This window comes from Lissotriton vulgaris, chromosome 9, assembly GCF_964263255.1.
Source record: "Lissotriton vulgaris chromosome 9, aLisVul1.2, whole genome shotgun sequence".
Taxonomy (NCBI): domain Eukaryota; kingdom Metazoa; phylum Chordata; class Amphibia; order Caudata; family Salamandridae; genus Lissotriton; species Lissotriton vulgaris.
The window spans coordinates 518,241,948-518,269,184 of NC_141697.1; the positions used below are offsets into that span (position 1 = coordinate 518,241,948).

The 27,237-nt window shown below is 42.5% G+C and overlaps 1 protein-coding gene across 2 annotated transcripts in view; it reads left to right on the top strand.

The window, feature by feature from the left end:
- The window catches only part of KIAA0586 (KIAA0586 ortholog), a 637,696-nt gene that overhangs the window by 89,936 nt on the left and 520,523 nt on the right, over positions 1-27,237 (top strand). For both annotated transcript variants that reach the window (XM_086937986.1, XM_086937987.1), the window contains exon 9: positions 24,197-24,305. In XM_086937986.1, coding sequence (XP_086794112.1) covers positions 24,197-24,305 — 109 coding nt within the window. The remainder of the gene's footprint in view (positions 1-24,196; positions 24,306-27,237) is intronic.

The window sequence follows — 27,237 nt, forward strand, 5'->3', positions numbered from 1 at the left end:
CATTAGTGCCAGGCACCCAGCCGACCTCCCCCTTGCCCCAGCAGATGTGTCCGGATGCCCAAGGAATCCCTGGGAGGCCCACCTCGTCATCCTTATCTCAAAGCCTCCTGGGCAGCATGGCTCCCCCCTTAAGTTATAATTCGTCTCCTGTCAGTCCTCTGGCCCAAATTTGCCGAAATGCGACCCTCGTCTCACCCCTCCTGTGTGCTCCACCTGCAAGCGATCCCCCCCCCCCCCTTAGCCACCGCAATAGTCTAACTTTTCTCTAATTGTGTAAACTTGTGTTCCATCTCCATAGCCGCCGTAGTAATATACAGGTAAGCATTTTTTTTAGCTGTACGTCCTTCCATCTTATAAAGAAAGTGCTCTTCCCACACGAGACCTCCTCTGAAACCAATCCATGCCCCATGCTGCAAAAAAAGATTTCGACCCCGCAAAGACCCTTCGTTCTCACAAGCTTACAACATATATCAAAAGAAAACGGAGTGGGGCTGCGAAAGAGGGTGTGTGCCGGGTCTGACACCAAACGGGAATATTACGGCTCCCGGGCACACACACAGCCGCATCCGAGCATATTTCACAGGTCTTTAAAAGACCATTTAACGTGCTAATAAGACTTTTGTTATTCATCTTAGAGCCCCTGAAGCGCCACTCTGCCTGTTGATGGAAGGCCTGCGGGGGTGATCTAAACAGTATGCTGATCGCGCGACACACCTACACAAGGGGCGCGACACAGTAACGTGTCGCGCCACACAGTTTGGAAAGTTGTGCTCTAAAAGAAGCAAGACTCTATTTTATTAATCACTTATTCCCTCACATCCCTCTTCTGTATATCCCCACCCCCACACAGTGGTTCTGGCAAATTATTAACAGTAATAGCTTTGTGCAGGTGTTAGGAGAGGCTGTCAGGGCTCCAGTGAGGAAATCAAGAACATGAATGGAATGCCTGAATTAATGTCATTTACTCGTAATTACTCTTGGTCGCATTCCTTTCCATTGTTTATCTCTCTATGCCAATATAAACGGGGATCAGTGGTTTGCAAATTATTCTTGGGCTGCCATAAAAGGGAATTTAAGCTCAAACGTCCAGGTATGTCTGGGCATTTTTGTTGCATCTTCAGCTCCAGATCAGCATTTGTCCAATGCACATGGTGTTGCAGCTTCTTAAAGGGATCACGTACCCTAGTCAAGATCCAGATCTCCCATTAATTTCCAGCATTTGTTTTTGCTTCTTTTCATGAGGGATGTATCTTTTTTGTATTTTTAGTCAGAAAACTATTTTCCTCAATGTCTGAACAGGTCTCTCCATAAGTCCTCGAGTTTTAACATGGCACCAAATGATGTGACTAATGTATGACGTGATTACAGTGATTGAAGCTAAAGTGTGGCTCTACCTCTAATGACGAGCATTCATTAATGCAGTCTGTCTTTGAAGGGGAAGTCAAATATTCCTTAGCCTAACCATGTCTGAAAGAGCTGTCAAAGTCCAGACCTCTCTATAAGGAAAATTAGATGTTCAGCCTCCAAAAAGAGAGGGATGCCCCCTTCTTACCACAAAGAGCCATGTCAGACCACAGAAAAAAGTATTTCGTCTAAATCTTATAGAAGCTTTGGTTGTGAGGGAGAGTGTCAGCTTCATTCGCACCTTTCCCAGACTCCAGAATGTTCAAGTTCAATAATCAGAAACGTATCCCTTCTTCAGAGCATAATGTGCATGTTGCAACTTATCAATAAATAAGTTGAGAGAGTTACTTCGGGGAAGGGCATTTTATATATTTCAAAACCGGGATCAAAATTCGTCTAAAGAGCACCTTCTTTTGCTGATAGTCCAATGGCTTAGAGATATATGAGGGAGTTTGTGGTAATGTAAAAGGCCTTAGTATTAGTTTTGATACCTTGTCCAGTAAGGCAGGAGCTCAAGGAGTCCTACTAATAGACTGTTAGCAGATAGAAGTCCAGTTTTAATGAGGACCGGTTAGGAGAGCTGTGTCTTAGCTCCATGAAATGAAATAAAAAGTAATGCCAGATTTTCCATATGTTCAGTAATTTAATGAGGCACCTATGCTTTTGTTATAAAAGTTTCCATGCTCAAGTTAAAATGAACCTCATGGTTTCTGGATGAGGATGTATGCAGATACAGTAGAGAAACAGATTATTTATGATTGAATTTAATGAAAAGGCTGCCAGCTATCCAATAGTGGATTTAACTTGAGAATATGTTTGGAATTGAGGGATGAAGACAGGTAAAGCAAGAAAGATTTGGACATCATCTAAATAGACAAGAGGAAAACAACGTCAATACTAAGCCCAGTCAGGCTACATGACAACATGCAACACAGAGACTTTAACTTTACGAATGGCTGCTTGACTCTCCGTTTTGGATAAAGATGACTCTTTACCCAGCATACATTTTGACCTTTCAACAGCTTTCAGTATGGTGGATAAAGCCATTCTCCTGAACATCCTCAAAGATAGAATGGGTCTGAATGACACAGTGCTCTGTTGGTTCTGAGCATGCTTAGGCGACTGTTGTCGATACATAAACGTGACCAACTTTCTCCCCACATCTGTGAGACTACAACAAGGGGTTCCCCAAGGCTCTGTTTTATCTCCTCCCCTCTAATTGCTTCCATCTTCAGTCACTCTAGCTTTACACTTCACTTTTATGCCAACAATATCTTGCTCTGTCTAAAAAACCTCTTCTATAATGCTTCTGAGTTCATGGTCTTGATGATACTCAATGTTGGATGTTGCATCACCACCTTAAACGAAATCTGCAAAAACAGAGTACCCTCTGATTTCCTTACCTAATCTTCCCAAACCAAAGTTGGCTCAGCTCCCTCATGCTGCTAATCCTACCATTGTGGATTGTGTGAAATCTCTTTACCTTTTCCTTGCGCAATAACCTTAACTTTTAGGCACTAATCAATGCAGTGGGCAAATGGCACCATTCCCTCTGTCTCTTCGGTGGAATTTAACCTTTCACAGTGGATACTAACTTCTTAAAAAATCTCTCTTGCTGTCTGTTGAGGAAGGCCCTAGTTTAGGGAGGTAGTATAATTTAACTTTCTCTCCTTTCAGGATCACTGCAGCAAGTAGTGTTGTAAATAATTCTTTACTATATACTTTAGTTGACACTGATGTGTATTTAAGAGGCTAATTAGATTTTAACATAGATATCAACCTATACATTTTATTTGATAATATTTGCATCTTATTGTATGTTTTTCACTCTATGGAACCATATCATCTGTATTTATGTTGCCAGTGGATGAGGTGCAGAGAGGAGAAAGTACCAAGGACTAAGCCTGTGGGACTAATACAGTCCTCTTTATGTATTAAAAACTGGATTCGACATTACAGACTCCATTGGAAAATTGATGACATAGAAGGGTTACTCAGACGAATGATTGGATGTGCTCAACTGGGTTTTCAAGTAATAGCTAGGGAACCCTTATTGACATGACCCTCGGCAGGTAAATATTGATAGGCATAAAGCTAATCACTCTCTGGTGTGGCTTAGGTAGAGATGACTGACTGCGGTTTTTAGTTCTGCCGTTTTTGACCAAACAGGTTTATCACCAGTTTTATTAGTTTTGAGGCTACTCAATACTGCAGTGTTCTTGACTAAGATATTAAGCGTACATTCCAGCGCAAAATCATCAGTATTTAATTATTCTAGGACAGTGGTGGATTACTTGTGGTTGGACTCCAAAATGCATGACCTGTCTTTGGTTGAAGGATAAGTGACTGAAAAAGTGGAAGAAGATTACTTTGGACCATACGGCCTTCCATAGTTCAAAGTGGTTATTATCTTCACAGCAAAGGATATGGTTTTGAACGTGTGTGATAGAAAATTGGCGCCTGCAACGAGTGTACGTAGATTTGGCTCTCGTTATCGTAGGATGGTGCTAACCGGAGGGGGGCGACCCTGAACCCCCTGATTTTCAGACCAAAGGTCTCACACAAATACTATAGGCCTGTGCACATGTCTGCATATAGCCGCTGAGTATTTACTTTGTCATACATTAACGCAAAAGGACATTCACTGTACAAACATGTATTAAAAATCACAATGAACCATCAGGATTATTAGTGTGTTATTTAATCCCGAACGATTGTCCAGCCCACACATGTTTCGTCTGGGGAAGTACCCCTAGACCTCTTCAGGGCTTTCTGGCAATGAGAAGGAGATCAAAAGCTCTCTGCCGGTTGTACTTCCTTCCCGGCTGAATAATGGTAGTAAGGATTTGTTAGCGGATCGATTACGCTGATCTGTGGAAACACGGTTGCAGCCTCTTCCCAGACCAAATTTGGCCTTGGAACTATTTAGCTCCAGCCCCTGCTCGCTACAGGAAGTATTAACGTTGGTTAATAACTGTTGGAGCCCCTGGGATGACTTTGGGATCAATAGGGTGTCGTCCTCGAAGAGGAGGGCAGGCACCCTTCTCTCCCCAACTTTAGGCGCACCATATCCATCCCTATTCAGATAATCCACCACCCTGTTAATATACAGAGAAAACAGGGTGTGGGGTGAGGACACACCCCTTCCTGAATCCACAATTGATTCTCATTGGCTCAGTCAGTTGTCCATCCCCTCCCCCAATCTTGGGCAAAGTTTATTCACCCCAATATGTCCAGTAACTTTGCAAAAATGTCCATTGCTTCCAGGACCCTCCAAAATTTACCCCTAGGGACCAATTATAAGGCGGCCAGTAAATCAATAAAGGCCACATATAATTTGCCCCTGTTGATTACTGCCATTTCCCCCCAAAAATACAAATAAATCTAAAGACCTGGTGGATAGTACTGACATTGTTTCTAAAGCTCGCCTGCCAATTAGACAGTGCGTCATTTTCCTGTAGGTGAACGAGTATCTGTTTTCCCAAAAATCTTTTGAAGGGAGTCAATCAAGCATTATGGGCCAGTAGTTCCCAGGGTTACTCTGATTCCCCCTTCTTGAAAGTTGGGATGATTTCCGCTAGTTTCCTCGATGAGGGGATTTCATAACCGAGAGTACTGCATTTGATAAAAGATTAATGTATGCCCCCCATTCTTCTGGGTTGGCCTTATATAAATCATTGGGGATTCTATCCGGGGCCAGAGCTCTGGATGTGAGGCAAGACTTAAATGGCAGCTAACATTTCACTTGGGTTGCATTTTAAGGCACTTGGGTTACTGGATTCAAACACAGTCAGTAGGACTTCATCATCCTGCTCTTGGGGGCTGTAACATGAATATAATCTACTAAAGTGGACTACTCACTCCTGTAGTTGCACACACAATACTAGGTCTGTTTTAGGGCCATTTGCACATACAGAGGCTATTCTCCAAAAAGGCTTACTGTCTTTATCTGTCAGTGCTTCACGTAGAGCGGTCTACAACCCATAACCTTTTTTGCTTGAGCAAATCCCCTCATGTACTCAGTCCTGCACCTCACCAATTCAGGCCTATAATTGGATTTAGCTGCTGCTAAAAGCTCTGATTTAGCTGATCTACATGCATTATTATACCTGGCTACAATCTTAGGCTTTTCCCTTTCAGTTTGTTTCCTGTGTCCTAAGAGATCCCCTATCTGTGGGTACAGCACTTCGTGAGTGTCTTTCATTATCACATTTATATGTGCTAAGGGAAGTGCATGTAAAATTTCAACCTCCTTCTCATCCTTCCTCACAACTGTCTCTAATACTAAATGGTTATTGACCATGTCTTGCAGTTGCTAGTGTGGGAAAGGTCGCCCATGTACGGGCTACCTAAGAATACAGGTTTCACTACGGAACTGCCCATTAGTGTCAGACTTTTGGCCTTGTGGTCACGATCCGTCCTGTCCACTACTACCATTTCCAGTAAAGAGGGCCAGAGCTTCATATCAACTAAAAAATCATCAATCCTGCCCATGTGACCTGGTCTAATGTAGGTCATTTCACCATGCCTATCCGAAGGTGGCCTTCCATTTGTGGCTTGACTGTCAACATTCAGAGTCAATGCCAACACCTGGGCTGCTTTAAGAGTTCATTTAACACTCTGGAGATCAATCTCCGGGATTTTTGACTGGCTATCCTGATCTGCAGTCTAATTAGGGGGGGTAGCTGTTTCAGGTTCAAAAGTACAATTGAATTACCCAGCCACTATTAGTATACTCTTTCCTGTTATAACTTTTTTCTCAAACTTCTGTGTGGGAAAGTTCTGGAATCTGCGTGGATACACAAATTTCCTACCACCCAGCATTTCCCCAGGTCTCCCGATGAAAATGGTACCTCAGTGTGGGTGGGTCAAGTACCCGCGACAGGCAAGGGCCCAAAACGTATTGAGGAGACATCAAAACGACTTATCATGAAACAACCTGGTTTTTCAAGGGGAGTCACCTGGGTTTTTGGCCCCGGGCTATGCGGCCATCTTGTAAAACTACAAAACCCACACATTTCTGAAAAACTAGACACCCGGGGGAGTCCAGCAAGGTATGGCTTGCGTGGATCCCCCAACGTTTTCCTACCCAAAACCTCAAATGTAGCTGAAAAAAACTAATTTTCCACATATTTGTGGGTGGAATCACTGTGACGGCAAACATGTCCTACCCCACAACGTTCCCCTCCGTCTCCCGAGTAAAATGATACCTCACTTGTGTGGGTGGGGCAAGGACCTGTAACTGGGAAGAGCCGAAAACACAGAGAATTCTTAGAGGTAATTTTTTTTTAAAATAAGTTTTTAGCCAATTATGCATTGGACACCAGAAAGACTGGAGTTTCTCTGTGGGGGTAGGGGTATTGTCATGCCCATTTTGGAAAGCCTCCACCCCTACATGAATACAAAAACAATCCCTAGTTTCTAGAGGGCTTTCTGCGACTGGGGGCAGCTTTGGGCTACTGCCCCCATGAGCTTCCCAGGGGGAATAAAGACTGTAATTTTTATTGGGGGGCAATGGCATGCCTGTTTTGGACAGCCCCACCCTAATTACAATGCCCAAAATAAATCCCTGGCATCTAGTGGGCTTTTTGACCCCTGGTGGGGGGCGCAGAAAAGCTGTACTTTTGGTAACAGGCATGCCAATGCCCCCACCTTTAGTAAAATTGTGGAAAAATATCCCTGGCGCTAGCGGGCTTTCTGCCCCCCAGGGGGGGGAGATTGGGGGCTGCGACTAAACTTTGCCAAATAATGTGGGGGGAGCAAAGGCCCTTGCCCAAGGGGCCGTCCCTCCCACCTCCCCCCTTGTGTCTAGTGGGTGGATCCCTGCTTGGGGATCCACCTAAAAGCAGAGAGTCCAAACAACCTGGAGGTGACCAGGAGGCACTGGAGCACAATACCAGCTCTGGTACCAGCTGTGGTTCGTGCTGAGGTGCAGTGAGAAGAAAACAGCAGCTGTGAAGACCAAGCGGCGTTGTAGAAGACCAGTAGTCTTTCACAAGCTGTCCCTCGCCGGTCGAGTGCAGGACGGTCAGAGACCGCCAAGATCACCAACAAGCCTTGGCAAACACAAACAACAGTTTGCGGATGAAGATCAGAGATGCAGACCAGCAAGATCTGAGGGACTAAACCAGCAAGAGTAAGTCGGGACTGGCCCCCAGCACGATGGAGAGCCAGCAGGAAACGGTGAAGCCCCTTCGAGGACCCTCTGGCACCAGGCACATGAGGAGGCAAGGAAGCCTCAGTAGCACACAGAAGAAGAGCCCCACGAGGCAAGAGATACAGGCAGGACAACATGCTTGTAGCTGTGTAGCGCTTGAGGCAGAAGCTGCTTGGAGCTGGAAGATACTCAGTGAAGAGAGCCAACAAGCCTTGGCAACGACAAACAGATGCTGTGCACAGGGAGGCGGTCACCTTTGGATGGAGAGGGATTACAGTCTCACAACTTGCAGGGAAGACTGGTTAGACCTCTGGAGAACAAACAAACCACCACCTGTGTTGCAGAGCCAGGTGATGTCCGTGGGACAACCGGATCAGCAAACCGGTCTTCGATGTCAAGATGCCTGCGGATGCAGGGAAGTGACTCCTTCACTTCAAGGGAGATTCCTTCTGGCTGGGAGTCCTTGATGACTCAGAGGATGCACTGCCTCAGAGTTGCAGATCTTGAAGAAGCACAGGGACGAAGATGCAGCAGGAATCTTCCTACTGGGAGCAGTCTTGTCATGGTTCCTGACTTGAAAAACTGTAGAGTTCCAGTGTCCACCAGCTGAAGAGTCGTTGAACAAGCTTCCGAAAACAAGCGGTCTGTTCCATAAGCTGTTGTAGGGACAAATCTAAGGGCCTGCCCTCAGGGAAGCCCTTAAGTAACCCCACAAAGGGGAAGGGCCTCTTCTGGGGTCAGGTACGCTACTCAGATGTCCTAGCCAGCCAGATGCTCCCAGGGGCCAAGATTCAACATGGCGGAATCAAGTGACCACCTGGAGGAACTCTGGGGCACCTCCCTAGAGAGGAGCTGGACAGGGGGTGGTCACTCCCCTGTCCTTTGTGCAGTTTTGTGCTAGAGTGGGAGCCAACCGCAGGTGGTGTCATTCAGCTCCTTTGTGCATCATCTGCATCTGAAGTCATGTGCTTGGTGGATATATAGGTGCATGTGACGACGAATGATCATATATCCCATGACTTTCCATTGACCCATGGCACCCGTCAGGGTTGCCCGCTGTCACCGCTGCTTTTCGCTCCAGTGTTAGAACCGCTGGTGGCTTGAATCAGATGGGAACCAATGCTCCGAGGTATTAAGTGGACAGAAAACTGGGAGGACCGCACCTCGCTGTATGCAGATGATGTTTTACTCTACCTGACCCCCCCTAGGCGGTCCATTCTGGTACTCCTGAACATATGCAAACGTTATGGGCGAGCTTCAGGGTACACAATAAACTGGTCAAAATCAATACTATTTGTACTCCATGGTCCGCCGACGCAACTCCCACAGGACTGCCAGCTGCAGATCTCTGAAGAGGCCTTTAAGTACCTCTGTATCTATATCACAGTGGACCCGGGCGAATTTACAAAACGGAACCTAGCGCCCCCCCCCTGGAACTCCTAAAAAGAGATGCCTCCATACGGTCTGGGGTCCCCTTCCGTTGACATTATTGGGAAAAGTGGCACTTTTTAAAATGATGGCACTGCCTCGTTTCCTTTACGTGTTGGAAAATACACCATTCCCAGTGCCAGCAGACGATTTAAAAAAAAATAGCGGCTCAGGTTTCCGGACCGCATAGCTCAGCGTAAATTAACTAGAGGAAACCAATATGAACATAGTTATTACAAAGGAATCAGCCTTTGTCCATGAAGTTATTGGCCTGACGGAGCAATTTAAACTAACAACCACAAACAAGCTACGACAAACCATGCCTAGTGTGCAAAAGAGGCTAAAGATAAAGTGCAGACTGCATGTTCATCAAGACTATAGATATCAAATTCATGGAATTTCATAGAAAGCACTGAGAAAAAAAAACAAAAAACATTATTATTACCCGTGATAAAATCAGGGACTGTTCTATGTTTTTTATCTAAAATTGCATTTCTAAAACCATAAATTTCATATAGGCATTTTCTAAAAGAACATGTCAGACTATATTATGAACATTAAATAGTGATAAAATGTGATAAAAGTGAAGGGAAGGAACGTGAACCCATGATGTAAAATGGATATGGCACAATATAGAAAATTAAATAACACATAAATATGCAAACAATTCATCTTATTATACATATAAAGTGCTATTGGTCATGAGTGTTTCTTGAACCGTGATAGACAACAGGGAACCTGACTATCTATCACAACTAGAAGAATAAGAGAGAGAGTATTGATGTAAGTATCTGCCCTATGCAGTATATCCTAATGAGCAACAGGGAACCTGACTACTCATGAACAAGGGGCAGAATATCTGACAAGGAAAAACCACCAACGAAATGCAGAAAGGCAGCTATCAAAGGGAGGAACAGCTAAATTGACATAGTCAGATAGAGTTCGTAATGTTCTACAGGAACTTGTAAAAATCCTCAGTATTGTTAAGGCCGTTGGGCCATTTACTGTCGAACTCTAATATAAAATGTGTTTCGAGTTGTCGCAATAACAACTCTCTGTTACCTCCTCTGCGTAAGGGCAATACTGATCCTATTACAAAGTATCTCAAACAATTGAGATCTTTGTTATGTTTAGCCGCAAAATGGCGTGCTACAGGATACGATGGATCAGTATGCAGTATAGCCCTTAAGTGCTGTAAAATTCTGACGTGCACCTGGGCTTTAGTGCTACCGATGTAATGTAGTCCACAGGTGCACGTCAGAACATAGACTGCATATTCCGTTTTGCAGTCATAACTGCCTTTGATAGGGATGTCACTGGAGCAAAATGGGGTACGGTAGTGTGTTTTATTCTCCCCGAATTTACAAGCTCTACAGTGGAGCATTTCCGAAATCCAGGTTTGGCCTTTAACCAGATGTCCTTTTGTTTTAATTCTGGACTAGAGACATCTAAAGAACTACCCATATTCCTAGCTCTATGAAAAGTCACCACTGGTCTAGCTGGTAAAGTAGGGCTCAGAATATTATCAGTGAGAATGATGGGCCAGTTTTTTTGGATAATTCTTTTGATGGCCTGTTCATCACTGCTGTAAGCGGTACTGAACCTGGGACATGTGTGGGTAGTGATGTCAGACCCATCGGAAATATCGGCATTGTCGGGATCAGGTGTCAGGAATAAACTCTCTCTACTTCTCAACCTTGCTTTAGCCAAAGCTTGGTTGAAAATGTGATTGGAATAACCACGTTCCAAAAATCTAGTTCTGAGATCATTAATACATTTATCAAATTCAGATGTGGAGCTACAGATTCGTTTTACTCTAAGAATTTCGCCTAGAGGGATACTGTAGATAGTGTGCTTCGGATGGAGGCTGGAAGCATGTAAAAGGGTGTTACCAGATGTAGGTTTACGATGTAATGTGGAGATTAGTTTGTTTTGTTCCACATAAACATGTACATCAAGGAATTCTATCTGGCGGGCACTAATATGTGAAGTAAAATGGAGGTTTAAGGAGTTGTCATTGATTTCATTTATGAACAACTGAGCTTCCTCTTCACTTCCCTGCCATAGAATAAAGATATCATCAATATATCTTAGATATTTGATGATCTTCTCTCTCACCCAAGTTGCGTGTGTTATGCCCAGGACCTGTTCCTCCCACCAGCCCACGTGCAAGCACGCGTAGCTGGGGGAGAAACAGGAACCCATGGCAACGCCTCGTAGCTGTCTCCATACCTCCTTCCCAAAGGCGAAAAAATTGTTGTTAAGACACCAGTGCAAAAGTTCTAAAATGACTTTGTTGTGTTCGTAAAAGTCTGCAGAACGAGTGTCTAAGAAATGTTTAGTAGCCCTTAATCCCTCTAGATGACCAATACTAGTATAAAGGGATTCCACATCCAAAGTAATGAGCAACATGTCCTCTTGCCATTCCAAGTCTTTGATTTTCATCAAGAAATCGCCGGTGTCACGCACATAGCTGGGTAATTTTTTGACTAAGTCTTGCAAAAAGTAATCAACATAGCGACTAACATTCTCTCCAGCACTGTTAATCGCCGAGATAATAGGTCTTCCGGGGATAGGCGAGACATTTTTATGTATTTTCGGGATTAGATAAAAAACAGGGAGGACCAGAAACTCTTTGTGCATGAATTTATACTCCTCACCTGAAATCAATCCCTCTCGCCGAAATCTACTGAGCATTTTTTCCAACACAGTCTTGGCATTCAGATATTCTTTCTTGTTGGTTTTGCTATAACAAGTAGTGGTGCTCAGTTGTCGCAAAGCTTCAGTCACATAGTCACTTTTCTCCCAGATTACCAAATTGCCGCCCTTATCAGCAGTTTTTACAACAATATTCGGGTTACTAGACAATTTCTTCATAAGCGCTATGTACTTTGCTTGTTGTTGGTAATATTTACTTTTGTTGCGTTTGCAAGACTTTGTGTATAACAACTTGATTTCGTTGGTAATACACTCATGGAATGTGTCGATGGCGTCTTTAACCATTAAGGGTACAAATTTGGATTTATTTTTAAAATGCGTGATGCCTGCACCCTTCTGGTTAATGTTAATCTTTGCCAATCTGGTTTGGGTGTTGCTCTCAGACTCAGAGGTAAATGGTTGGGAATTAGTGGCTTGGCAGAGGTCATTAAGATCTAAATATGTAGATACATCAGCAGCTCTTACCTCGGACACCCCATCCGGGGTGTTAGTATCGGCTGAGACCGGGATTTCAGTAGTCGACTTCAAAGTTTGTGTGGCAAAATGTTTGCGTAATTTCATTTTACGTATGAAGCGATAGACATCGATACGTGTCGCTGCATAGTCAAAAGGCTGGGCCGGACAGAAGTTGAGTCCTAAAGATAAAAGTTGTTCTTCCGCTTTCTCCAGAACCACACTGGAGAGATTGATAACTGCGTTATTGTTGCTCACTTCTTTCGTTGCCATGGTCCCTTGGTTTTCTTTTTTTGTTGTTGTCCTTTGTTTTCTTGCTTGTTTCCTTCGTTCTCGTCTTTTTTGGTTTTTGGTTTTTGGTTTTATAACCTGCCCTTGACTGTCCAGGCGAGGGCGCAATGTTCTCAGTCTTTCTGCCACTAAAAAATCAAGTTATATATATATTTTAATCAGACATGATTACATTGGTATCAAACATTTGCAAGAGTACCCGCAGGGATCTCTTCAGTGCATTAGGCATGTGGGGGCTGGGGCAGCAGTAAAGAAAAAAAATGATTTGTTAATGTGCAATGCCTCTACATGGATAATACATGGCCGCCGTACCTGGCACCAAGTTAATATCTGAGTTATAACTCTCCTCAACGCCACATAATTTATTTCTCTAATATGAACTTTAAGCATGTATTTTGGCAATACAAGCATTTTCTCCAGACATTAGCTATTTAGTTTTGGAAACACATTAATTTTAGTTTTGAAAACACGCTTTTCAATTTTAATAGACATACATTACTTCAAACAAAAAAAGTTTCAAATTCTGTAAGCCAAGCTACGCATGGGAAAGACACATACAGATAGCTGGAGAGCAACTAGTAGCTCTCGAGATACTCGTTGGAGAAGTCTGATCTAGGCTTTGTCAGACTCAGGACTTACTGTTGCATGCAGTGATGTGCACTAATCGCTGAAGCATCTGTATGTTGTAAAAATGTGTTTCCCTTATTGTACATGGCAACTATGTATATCCTTCTAGCAATAGTTGCATTAACTATAACAAAATGTCCTTTACATACTGAGAAGAGTTTACACCACTTTCAAAATTGGTTCTTAAACAAAGAAATATATGAACAAACCATTATCTCACTGTGATATATGAAACACACTTGAAAACACATTTATACTGGAGGCCCAATATTGGAAAAATAGCCTTAAAGTATTGTACTGATTCATAGACAATAGTTTGCTAATGTGGACAGTGACATTGAGGAATTAGAGGAGAATTGTAGACTGTTGAATGAAAAGCTAGAACAACTTTCGTTTGCCTACAAGACCGGTGAAAGTCCAATACATTTTCTGGATGTCTAGATTGGGTATGTCTGTAAACAATGGATGAATAGCTTGCACAGAAATTCAGCTGAAGGCAATATTGTTTACATCAAACTAGTTTTCTCAGTAATTAATAGAACATCTGTGTTAAGGGAAAAACAAAAGATGGACAGCCCTTTTTGTGACAAATGTCCTGATTTAGAGTTCGTGGATGGGGTACTTAGTCAAACTATGGGAGATGACCCGCCTGCGAAAGGTGCAGTTTGCTCTGCTCTTTTTGTAACCGGGGTAGCCACCCTGTTTCTGACAGTGGAGCCTATGCTTGCTGTACCGGCTGGAACATTTGACCAATGGTCCATTGGATAGGTGGTTGTTGGTCAAAGTGCCTCAGACAACCTGCCCTATCTAGTGTGCTTTGTTCAGATTCAGCACCATCATGGAGAGCCAAAAACCTTTGCTGAGCAGGCACATTAAGTATGGCGCCCACTCATCAAAGTGTCAATTCCTTCCGTGGAATAGCCATGACCGACTCTGCTGAAGGCAAAAAGATCTTCCCAAGTATGGCTGTTAGTCTTCCCCATGGCAGATGAGTTCATCCTTCTGCTTGCCGGTGGACCGATAAACCAACCATAATATTCTAAATGAGGTCCAAAGTCTTCAATTCATAGAAGTTTAATTAAACAAAGTCCTATCAATGAATATTAATGAAAAAGTATTTGTAGCATTAAAAACATTGTTTAAAAGGAAGAAATGTTTGCATACCAAAGCAGGAGATACCTAAACACAGGAAACAGAAAATGAACACTGGTATACTGTGAAAACGTAGAAATGGGGAACTGTCCACTTGACTTCATCTCTTTTGTAAAAGCTGTTTCAATGTATTAGAGTAGACTTCATAAGACATCCAAGCACATGTGTGCAACACTTATTTTCACATTTACTTACAAAGTGCCTTTTGGATTAGTATTTATGGGACAGACCAAGAGGGAAGTTAAAATAAGAAGGCTTACATTAAGTTTGAGCTGATGGTATATTTCAAAGAACAAAATCATAATTTTAATCAAATGCACATGCTTGTTCTCTTTGTAACATCCTCCCCCCCATTGCACAGAGAAAACCTTAGAATTCAGGGTAAAATACATTCTTAAAATGGCGGATGATGCAAGGCGGTCAACACGTGAACTAGGATTTAAAACACTGGTAGTACAACAAATGTGTGAATACAATTGAACCTTGTTTGATGATTGTATAACTGACGGTAGAAGCGTTTTATTTTACTTGCTGTGCATTGAGATATGGGTTTGTTTAAACTTATTTTTTTTAATAGATTTGAAAGTGGTCGAAATGCTCTGTCAAAGAGTAACACAACTCAAATTGCATTGAGAACTGTACAATATTTTCCAACACTAAGATAGGTAACTGGAATGAATAAACTTATATTAGTAATGCAACCTTGGATAGAAGGATATTACACAGTTGGCATAAACAGTAAAGGAAAATGTATTGTAAGTATATCACTCTGCAATGTGTGTTAATCGCTGCATTCAACAAAAATTCCTATTTGATAAAAGTGACTTTTGGGGTTTTACGAATGGGAACCCTGTAGTCTTGCACCTACATAATCATTTTTAGAATTGAAAGAACTGCTGAAGTCACATTCACACTTCTAAGTTTGCCACCGACAGTAATTCAGTGCCAAGGCTTCCAGATGTTACTGCAATTCCAATATATCTAGGCTGCATCTCACTGGGTAAGTGTGGCAGGTGAGTTGCTAAAACATATCAGGACATTTTATTGTGCCACTGAGCAGGCCCGGTTCCAAGACTTTTTATTTGAGTGGGCTGCAAACCCTCAAATTCCAATTGGCCCAATTATCCACTTTTCTACCATCACTCTCCTGTGCACCTTACCTCACAGCTAACCTTGGGCCCCAGCCCCATATCAGCTACCATCCAGCTCCACTTTCGTTATTCCCGTAAAAAACATTAGTAAAACCACCTACAAACTTAAAACTTTGAATATAGCAATAAATATAATTAGCACAAACTTTAAAATATGTTCCACAGTTGCCCTTATGACCTGACTGCTAATTAAATAAAACCCAAAGGCCATGACAGGGCCAGCTTTAGCACTAGTGCGAAAGTCTGTTTAGTCGCCCACCAATGACCTCATTCTCCGCAGATACCATTACTACCACCCTCCAACAGTGCCTCTTCATCTCTCCATAGCCCCCACCCCCCAAATGACCTCCTCCTTGGATTCCCTCACTGCCACCCCCCACCAGTGCCCCTCCTCTCTCCGTAGCCCCCCATGACCTCCTCCTTGGATTCCATTACGACCACCCTCCAACAGTGTCCTTCATCTCTGTGTAGCCCCTCTCTCATATGCATCTTATTTGTTGTATAGCGCTACTCATATCAGTGTAGGGTGTCAAAGTACTTTATACCATGCAAGTATGTACATCAGTCTATAGGTAATGTCATATATGCCAAAAGGATTACAAGGTGTAGGAATCACATGTCATCCATACTGGTGGGCAGTATATTTGGTGATGTTTTGGAATGCGAAAGCACAAACTCAGGATGTAAAGCATACCCCAGTGGCTGGGGGTTGGCTTTACTAATAAAAATGTATATTGGTCCAAACTCTTTTTAGCAACATTAAAATAATGAAAGACTGGGGAAGTTCTAACTAAATAGTAACACAAATAAATTAAGTTCCAACTACACCATTCATGTTTGTATGCAGTTCTTTGATGACAGCTCATAGGTCACTGTCCTATGTTAGGTTTGTAACTTCTGAACTGCAAGTAACACAAGAATCTCTGTGGCAAAGGCAGTAACCCACTGAGCTAGCCACATCAAATTCAGCTTACATGGATTTCAAAACTACCAACAGGCAAAGGATTGCTCTCCAAAAGAATCATCAATCACCAGTTATCTGGACGTTTTTATTGTTGTCTAGCATCCATGGCCATGATAATGTAAAAACAATGTAAATGAAGTATACACAAAGTATGTGCCTTGCTAGGCTTGTGCAGATGTAAAAAATAAAAACAAATAGTAACACATTCTCTTACCTACTTTGTTAGTCAAACTTTGTGCCACAGCCTGATCTGATAAGCAGCTGTAGGGAGTCAGGAAAGGTGAGACGGTAGGCAAAAGTTACTCAGTGCCAAATAAATAATTTGTCCCATTCGACATGCCCCTTTTGTACCTGCACCACAACCCACCTCTCTAAAAGGAGTTGGGTGATTGGGGATGGCCTGGTGAAACAGTCCAGGCTCAATCACGCAACTCCCAGAATAGAAAGGAAAAAAGCGTCCGGGTGAAGGTTTTAAATCACACTGCCCATTTTCTATTGGCCTTCATCTCCTCAGTGCGAGGGCCAAGGCTCATGTTTGGGTGGCCAAACTCATGTTTGGGTGGGCCTGGCCTACCCGGCCTCCCTGCTAGAACCCGGCCTGCCACTGAGCATGCTCAACTGCATCTGGCGTAGGACTGTAGCTTAAATTTGGCGTGACTGCTCAAGGTGCTAGGGCTGTTTCTCATATGTATTGGATTGCTTAATGTGCCAGTGGGGCTGCTAAAGGGTTAGTGCTTTCCATTGTCCCAAGGCTATACCTCAGAAATCTCATGTTGACACCGGTTTGCTAACATTTGTTATGTCAATCCATTTTATCAGGCCCTAGCTTGCCAATAGTCTTAATAGCGCCAAAGGTCCGGCAGGGTTACTGAATGTGCCACACCACCCCCTCAAATATGTCAGGGCTGATAAAATGTTGTGTGGTATTCCAATAAAAAGGCCTCATAACTGTGTTCTCACACAGTTGATTAGAGTTGTGATGAGTTATTGATTAAGCAGCCAGATATTACGCTGTTTTCAGAGCACCTTGTAATTATGTTGTGTAAGCAAACAGTGAGGCATACATTCTAGAGAATGGAGGACTAAACTGAAAGGAGCACCTTTCTGTAAAAGATTTCTTGGATTTATGGACGGTTTATTCTTGGAGTGTGAATGCTGTATTCCGGTTTGGATACACCAGTGGAAGAGAGAAGTGGAAAAGTATATGCCTCTAATCTTTGCTGTTCCGCACAATAGCATTTATTTTGTTGTCCCACAGGCTGCAAATTTACCCAGAATAGAAAGTCTAGTGTTATTGAGTTTTGGCCTTGCCAATAGCAAGTTGGACTATTGACTTTAGAGTACTCTGTTCACTTGTTTTGATAATAAGTTAGTTGGAAATGCCTAAATAAAGACTCTTATAATTGCTGAGCTGAAATCTCTGTGGTTGGAAAAAGAAGGAAGTGCCTTCTGCAAATCCTCAGTTGGAAGGGACTTTACTTTGAGACACCTTCAACCCAAGCAAGCAGACTTGAGTTTGCATTCAGTTGCATCCAAAGGTTGCAAACTTATTTTGCTAGTAACTGGCAGCGCCCCAGTCTATACTTGGGGTCCCAACCTTACTCTTCTTTTCTTTTTATACAAGAAAAGAAAGGTCAACTGCGACTGCATCAGTGTGTCGAGTAGAAAGGCGCCTGGATCAAACATAAACAGTTTGTGTCTATCATCCATGTTGATGAAAGGAGAATTTTGCTATGCAAATGTAGAGTGAAATACAAAAAAGGACTGACTTTCAAGAAGGAGTCAAAAGACCAGTCACTGCAGGGGCTTTGGCGCCTCCTCCCTAGCCCTAGTTGTCATGACAAGGGGGTAAATTGTGGCATTGTTTTACTGCCCTTGAGCAAAGAATGGCCCTGGGGGAAAAGCCCGAGGAGACAGTGACTAGATTGAGCAAGACAGCATTATGATACGGTACCATATCTGTCACTTTGAAGTCAAAGCAACAGATGGCAACCAATGGGGAATGGAACAGTTGAAGGCAGCCACAGTGAGCTATGACTAGCCCGGCACACCTCCAGAAGCAGTAAAAAGGTGCAAAAGTGCAAAAAACAGAGCAGATCAGGATTCCGATTCTGCAGATTTCCTGATGCAAACTCAGGGGAACCAACCCGTCATGAGTAGCACTCAAACACAAGAGTGGGTTTGCAGCAGGATCAGGTGAGATAAAGATACAACCAAGGTTCCAGAGGACCGGTATGATGTAGTTGTGCACAGTTCGGCAGATCTCCATCTACTGTGGAGAGAGGAAAGTGTTGATGGGAGGTGCTGATAGTAATTGTGCCTGGTGAGGGAAAAGCTGCTTATACCGAGATGGAGAGAACAGGCACACAGAGGTTCCCTGGGTAGGATGAGCTCACAAGCAATAGGAAAGCTAGTTGCCTGAAATATGCTAAATCATTCCAACATTGAAATGCCCCTGAAGAGGGGAAGAAAGGTGAGAGAAGGGAGGAGAATCCCTGAAGAACTGCAAAATGATACAGGTTGTTCACCTCGGTTGCGGTGATCTCAATAGTACAGTACTGAGTACTTAAATTGTAAACACTTTTGGAATATCCTAAATGACAAATAAAAGCTCTGAATGAAGTAGTGAGAAGAGGCATCATATTAACTTTTGCCATACAGTGGACAAGGTTTGTTTTAATCCATATGCGGCTAGTGTTTCTCAGCAACAATTATTATGAAACTCTTGGACTTAATAAATAAATCATGGGGTTACCTTATCCTGGGCGTTGATTTTAATTTGCTAAGGGATTCTGCCCTAGACCACTCCAGTTTTGTGACCTGGACCACAAAAAAATGCTAACAAAAAGTTAGAGAGAGTACTCATCATACTCAGATTAATAGACGCCCTTAGATATTTGCGCTCTAAAGGGAGGGATTTCATGGTTTCCCTCCCATCTGTCAGTGCCTTTGAAATAATGTTTCTGATATTTGTTGTGAGGCATAGGTTAGACAAGCTACAAGGGTGCTGATATCGCCACTGTATCAGTCTGTGACTTCTTGGGAATAGAGTGGACTTGGGTGGGATGAATATGGTGATGCTGACATCTCCACCTCCTGTGCTCCAATAGGGCGTATCTTGCTCTATTAAGATTGAGATAATACTTTAGTGGGATAAAACAAAGCGGATAAATTATTATTGCTGAGGCTCAATGGAACAAGCCATATATGGCTCTGATGAAGGAGAGTAACATAATCATAGACAAAACAGAAACTGGAAATATGCCTTTTTTATTAAGGGTTGTGAAGAGGCTCTAGTGAAGAATATTTGTCTCGAAGCCTCAAGACTGGGGCCTAAGTGAGCAGACCGATAGGGAAAAAAGTAAATTAATTATAACTCAACAGAAAAAAGGGCCATGATTGGTGTATAACTGTCTTTTATAAGATATTTGAAGTACCTATCCTTAAACACCAGTTTTCTCTCTGTTACATCAGTTACTAATTAAAGCAAATATAAAGAAAACCTGATTGTGTTCGAATTAAATCTATTGTTCTCTAGACTGCGCTAAAAAGTTGTCATCTTTGAGCATAGTTTTATAATCCATATGACGTCTAATAAGGTAGTTATGTTTACCCTTTTTCAAATGTTTAGCTAGCTCTTGTTCTTATTAGAGATCAGTGCGAACCGTTCATAGGCTCTCATCAATCAAGGACATTTTGGAATCAGAACTGATCTTTTATCTTTGTTATTGTGTGATCACTCATCAATTCATTAACTTGTCAAACACGGACAGTGACTGAGAGCTCTGTTGTTCATCTTGTGTGCAGGAGAAATACATAATTAATTTTAGAGCATAATTGTAGGTATAAATCTACCTCCTGTCATGAAATGAAATCGTAGAAAGATGTCCAGAGATCAACCAGAGGAGCCCATAATGGGGCTACAAGTGGTAGCACTAGAACAGGTGGCTTTCTGTCTCCTAAGGAACAGAAGGAGGAATTACAGCAAGGTATTATGGCCATTTTGTCTGTGCAGAAGTCTATGTACTCTGGTCCTCCTTTGGGAGCTGCTCTGACGTCTAGCATAATCAGCTCAGCCTTGGTTCAACTTGGCACTGGCGATGGTTATTGCCGCTTCGGCCAGCTCTCAAACCGAGCTGACTTTGCCTATAACTGCATTGAGAAGCCTACCCATTTCTATCTTGATAGCTAGGTGCCTAGCAGCATGTTAAGACCAACTGCAGTTTTGGTGGCATCAACAATATCGCAAAGTCCAGTAACCCAATCTGATTGTAAAAATAGCAAAAATAAGTGAGAGATGACCTTCATGAACAAGGGATGCAGATAGTAAAAAGATTACAGGCCCCATAACTTTAACATTACAACATTTTACAAATCTAGAAAACTAAAAACAAGCAGTCAGCAAAAGTCTAGATTCATGGTATTTGTATGGTTGCTAGTTGATATAAGGTCATGTTCAAAGGCAGGGATGTTTTTGCTTATTCTGAGAACGTCTGGTAAATATGTAACTATCAACATTGTGAAGATTATATACGTTTGATATATTGAGATATTATAAGGCTGTGGTAAGCGGTGCTTTTTTATGTTTATTTAGTTGCTCTCTGTTTTCCTTCTTTACATTTTTTGTACCAATGTGAATCAATAGAAGCTCATGTCCTTTTTGCATTCCTAATGATTCCACATACGTTTTTTCTCACTGACAATAGGGTAGGCATTAAGGTGCTACAGTGCTGTTAAAAACGAGCATCGAAATAGTTGGCAGGAGTTGTCAGGTGAATTAATTGTGGGCAGCAAATACTTGATTAATCCGTTTATCTGAAGTCTTGGTTAAATCTTATACAACCTGAAGAGGTTTTTTTATTTTAGAAAGTTGCCATTCTTTGTGGTCACAGCTTTATCTTCTTAAAGAGTGTAATTTTGCTTCATAGTTTAGCATTTTTACTCTCAGTGGAATCCTATTCTTTATTAATATGATTCAAATTTCATATGGAAGGCACTAGTCACGAAGCGACTGACGCATTGTATTTTTTTATAATTGAACAGTTTTGTTTTATCGTTGCAGGGCCAAAGCTTTATTGAAACCTGCAGAATTCAATGGCAACAATTTTCTGCAACCATTTTAAGCTGTAGTGGTAACCACTAGCACTTGGTCTCAGATTAGGAATTGTGTCCATGGTAGCTGCAGTGATAGTGCCATTGATTCAGAAAAGGGGGTGGTGATGAACAGAGTGTCTAAATTAAGCAGACCACTCTTACCCAGTCCAAAGATCAGGGCTTTATCCATCACCGTTTTTTAGCTCACTGCACCATCCCATCTCAGAACTTGGCTATATGCAAATTAGTCTGACCCTGGCCCAGTGCATCATGGGAACAGGGCAGACCAAACTACCAAGCCAATTCTTATACTGGGAAGGAAACAAGCTACCGGGGACCGGTTTCTGGCATTTCAGCTGTCTTCGGCCCGGCTTGCTTGAATCCTGATGGTGCAATGAGCTAGGGACTCACGACTGAGTATACCCTTCCACGCTTATGGTGGACAAAAATGATTCAGAAAAGGGGGTGGTGATGAACAGAGTGTCTGAATTAAGCAGACCACTCTTACCCAGTCCAAAGATCAGGGCTTTATCCATGAACGTTTTTTAGCTCACTGCACCATCCCAGCTCAGAACTTGGCTATATGCAAATTAGTCTGACCCTGGCCCAGTGCATCATGGGAACAGGGCAGACCAAACTACCAAGCCAATTCTTATACTGGGAAGGAAGCAAGCTACCGGGGACCGGTTTCTGGCATTTCAGCCGTCTTCGGCCCGGCTTGCTTGAATCCTGATGGTGCAATGAGCTAGGGACTCATGACTGAGTATACCCTTCCACGCTTATGGTGGACAAAAATGATTCAGAAAAGGGGGTGGTGATGAACAGAGTGTCTGAATTAAGCAGACCACTCTTATCCAGTCCAAAGATCAGGGCTTTATCCATCACCGTTTTTTAGCTCACTGCACCATCCCAGCTCAGAACTTGGCTATATGCAAATTAGTCTGACCCTGGCCCAGTGCATCATGGGAACAGGGCAGACCAAACTACCAAGCCAATTCTTATAATGGGAACAGGGCAGACCAAACTACCAAGCCAATTCTTATACTGGGAAGGAAACAAGCTACCGGGGACCGGTTTCTGGCATTTCAGCCGTCTTCGGCCCGGCTTGCTTGAATCCTGATGGTGCAATGAGCTAGGGACTCACGACTGAGTATACCCTTCCACGCTTATGGTGGACAAAAATGATTCAGAAAAGGGGGTGGGGATGAACAGAGTGTCTGAATTAAGCAGACCACTCTTACCCAGTCCAAAGATCAGGGCTTTATCCATCACCGTTTTTTAGCTCACTGCACCATCCCAGCTCAGAACTTGGCTATATGCAAATTAGTCTGACCCTGGCCCAGTGCATCATGGGAACAGGGCAGACCAAACTACCAAGCCAATTCTTATACTGGGAAGGAAACAAGCTATCGGGGTCCGGTTTCTGGCATTTCAGCCGTCTTCGGCCCGGCTTGCTTGAATCCTGATGGTGCAATGAGCTAGGGACTCACGACTGAGTATACCCTTCCACGCTATGGCTCAGACATGAGTCCCTTTCTCACTGCACCATCAGGATTCAAGCAAGCCGGGCCGAAGACGGCTGAAATGCCAGAAACCGGTCCCCGGTAGCTTGTCTCCTTTCTGGTGAAGAATTGGCTTGGTAGTTTAGTCTGCCCTGTTCCTATGATGCACTGGGCCAGGGACAGACTGATTTGCATATAGCCAGGTTCTGAGCTGGGATGGTGCAGTGAGATAAATAACGGTGATGGATCAAGCCCTGATCTTTGGACTGGGTAAGAGTGGTCTGCTTAATTCAGACACTCTGTTCATCACCACCCCCTTTTCTGAATCGTTTTTGGCCACTATAGGTGTGGCAGGGTATACTCAGACATGAGTCCCTTTCTCACTGCACCATCAGGATTCAAGCAAGCAGGGCTGAAGACGGCTGAAATGCCAGAAACCGGTCCCCGGTAGCTTGTCTCCTTTCTGGTGAAGAATTGGCTTGGTAGTTTAGTCTGCCCTGTTCCCATGATGCACTGGGCCAGGGACAGACTGATTTGTATATAGCCAGGTTCTGAGCTGGGATGGTGCAGTGAGATAAATAACGGTGATGGATCAAGCCCTGATCTTTGGACTGGGTAAGAGTGGTCTGCTTAATTCAGACACTCTGTTCATCACCACCCCCTTTTCTGAATCGTGATGGTGCCATTAGCACAAGGAAAACACAGACACACTCTCAGGAGTACCGGCTTATTCAATTCCAGCTGCAATATGCTCTGGCCAAGGAATCTGCTTAAATTCATATATTAAAAACTGAAAGGGACTGGTTAGATATATATTCAGCTTTTGAGCCATTTAGGAGACTGTATTTAACTACTTCCAAGTAATTTTCTCTATGGTGAATTGTCGGGTGGAATTTGCAAAGTCTTCTTATGTGACAAATGAATACTTATTTTACTATCGTGAATGTTTTTGCATACATTTAAAATGTCTAACTGTTACTGCAAAAATGGTGGTTGAAACAGTGTCTGTTTGCAGTGAGACTATCCTTTTCACTGCAAGCAAGACTGATTTTTTTTTAAGACTTATTTTGAATTTCCTTGAAATGGCATTTTCTGCTTAAAATGGGAATATGGTTGTAAATCGGTTCTTTTGAAATGTGTAGTGGAGGATTTTTATTTATTAATTTAGTACTAATTTTTTAATTAATTTAGTCCTTATTCACCTCATTAATGGATACGTTTGTATTAACCTGGTTTCCATGTATTCATATTTTAGAAAAAGGGAGATTTTTGGAACAGATTTTAAGGCATCAGGAATCTCCTGCCGGTCAACAAGCTTTTGGTGAGAAGACTCCAGTAACCATAACAAAGCTTAGTAAGAACACGTAAGCAAATAATCGCTTTATGCATGTAACTACTTAACTTAGTTCTAAAGTGATCCTTGTTTGCTCCACAAATCTGTCTATTTTTGTTAAATCAAGTATGTCACATTTTAGTAAAACTTAACATTCATTTATTATTACTCTGGAGTGCCCTAAAACTTTGAAAGCTGTATTGTTTTTTATTTTATAATTCTAATACAACAATTATCTTCCTCCTCCATTGTGTCCAATTGCATCTTATTTTGAGCATGAAGCAGATCAGATCGTTACTGTCACATATGGAACAGACCTCATTATCTGTTACATATTACGTTTGTATTTTGCATTCTTTACAGTACTGTTGTTTCATGGGAATGAAAGCAGAATATTTTCCAAATGTTAGTTGTTTTCACATCTTCAGTTGCAATTTTATCTTTGTTTTTCTGTTCCATTTTTCCATATCCTGCAACCATTTAATGCACTTTGCAGACCACTATTTAATCCTTTTGAAGTTTAAAGTGATTACCACTCACCAAGAACCTAGAGGTAAACGCCCCTTAACCACCTCTACTTGGAAAGCACGATATAAGACCCCAAAATCTGCAGTACTGTATAGGCATATCTTTAATCCAGAGCAACTGGCGGTTGTTAATACTAATCTCACCTCCTTGTTGGCAAATATCCTAGATGTGTGCCTTCCCTTTAAGACAGTGCACGTTCCTTGCAAAGAACTCAACCAAAGGCTGGTTTAGTGTCACTTTAATGGCTTGTTGCTGATAAAAATGGATCCTGGTATGGTAGCAGGGGTGTAGTTAGGACTCTGTGACAAAAGACAATCATTTTAAATTTCTGAGTGAATAGAAAGCCAAATTGCATTTAACACAAAACCATTGCACCACCCCACCCAATAATATGTATTGCATTCTCATTTCAAAAGGAATTATTGTGGATTGTAAATGAGTTCCTCCTCAATCCTTGTGCTGTACCATTCCCAAGCGTTTGTGGCAATGAAATCCGAAGCCTGTACCTAGACATTCAAGCCGGAGCTGCTGTCGCCAACTGTCAGGATAAGAATGCCCCACTCTTCAAGAATGGGTATCCTTGTGTGACATTGTTATTTTTAATCTATCAGCAGCATCATTATAACTCAAGAACCACTGGTTCTTTTAAACATAAAAACATTACAGCCACAGCCTTCACAGGTTAATGGTAAAGTACAGAAATGTGATGAATCATTTGATACATATTAAACAACTTACTTTCTTTTTTACTTACTCACTTCCCCTCTCACCATTGTATAGCCATACCATCTTCAAAAACCTAGATATTTAACATATTGCACTATAGTTGGTCTAGACAAACAACAAAACAGTGCTTCGTCTTAAGAACACAATCAAAATTTCCTAGAGAGTGAGATACACTATCTTGTGCAAGGTTCACTGTACAGGGGGCAAAACAATTTAAAGTGCTTGATGTTTTCAGTTACCTTTGGTTACAGATAGGGTTGCTTTAATTGATGGTACCATCTGTTGTCTTCCCAACAGTAGTGCTGCAATTTAAAGAGAGACCATTGGACATGAATGTTATATAAAGTTAACATAATTGGAAAGGAACTCACATTCTTTAGGTACATTTCAATACCTTCTTCATCTGCCTCTATATATTCGCATATTGTTTGCTTTGGAGGGCTTCCTTTAAAGTACTTTAAAGCTTGTCCTTCCAGTACCTTTCTTTTAACACCATTTGCTACATTTTCACTAGTGATATATCGTTTTGTCCAGTAAATATTAAACCCAATACTTGCAGAGTGTACCTCGGGTCTCCAAAGTATTTTTGAGGCATCTCTCAGTTCTTTAAGCATTACTAAGGCTAACCTACATGAAGAAGTTGACTCTTTCATACAAATATTCAAGATTCATTCAACCAAGAGACCAGGAGCTTCAGCATCGTGATTTTTAGGTCTCGCCTGAGCCAGCGCATGCTGTAGTCTGGCGAGACATTTAGCGAGTGGGGGCTTTAGAAATGCGACCACAAGCTTTTTCTTGTGGCCTAAAGCTTGCTGTTATACGCGCAGGCACTCGCACAGCCACCTTCTGGCTTTCCTCTCGCTTTCTCTCCAGACCAGCGAATGCCCCTCCCTCACAACAGAGCGCGTCTCGCGGCCGCAGGTCTGTATTCCAACACTGCTTGCTCTTTCACTGTCGCGTCCGCGTCACTTTCACGGCCGCACAGCCAATGCTTGTTTTCTGGGCAAATGTGACATTCCGGAGTGAAAATGTGTGTTTTTCGTCGAGTCATGAAAAATGTTCGGATAGATTTACAAATCTTGCAATACAGTTTATGAAAGATTTATTTTTGACTGTAAAGTATCGTCATTTACCACCAGGTGTTATGCGAGTACAGCTCCAGGAAACGAAAGACACATGCGATTTGTAATTCATATAATATAATTTATTCAGTCCACTCCCTGCTCCGATTTTTTTATTCACTAATACGAAAACACCACGGGCTCTGTTGGGCGTTGTGGGAGGGATAAGGGATAGCCTTGAAAACCAAACACCAATCTGCTGTGAGTGACGGAAAGACACACATGTATTCAACATCGCCAGTTTGCCAGCCCAGAACCGTAAATCCTTAACCGGAATGATGTCAGGATTGTGTACATCGGAGCTTCAGTCCGGTTTCGCTGTTATCCGGTAGCAAACAAGACATTCTACTGGCACAGTATCAGCTCAACTGACATTATTGAGAGCAGGCTGTACCCAGCTGTTTTCTGCTTTCCCTCGGATTTCTAGACCTGAGCCAAATTCCTTCTTTCTGTCACGTGGCAGCTATTTCTTTAATTTCTTTTTCACTTCGCTACATGCTACCCAAAGCTGCTTAACCACATAGATGCTCCACATTTTCCTCTGCTGTGCTGGGCCATAATATTAATGGGTGTGGTCATGACGAGCTC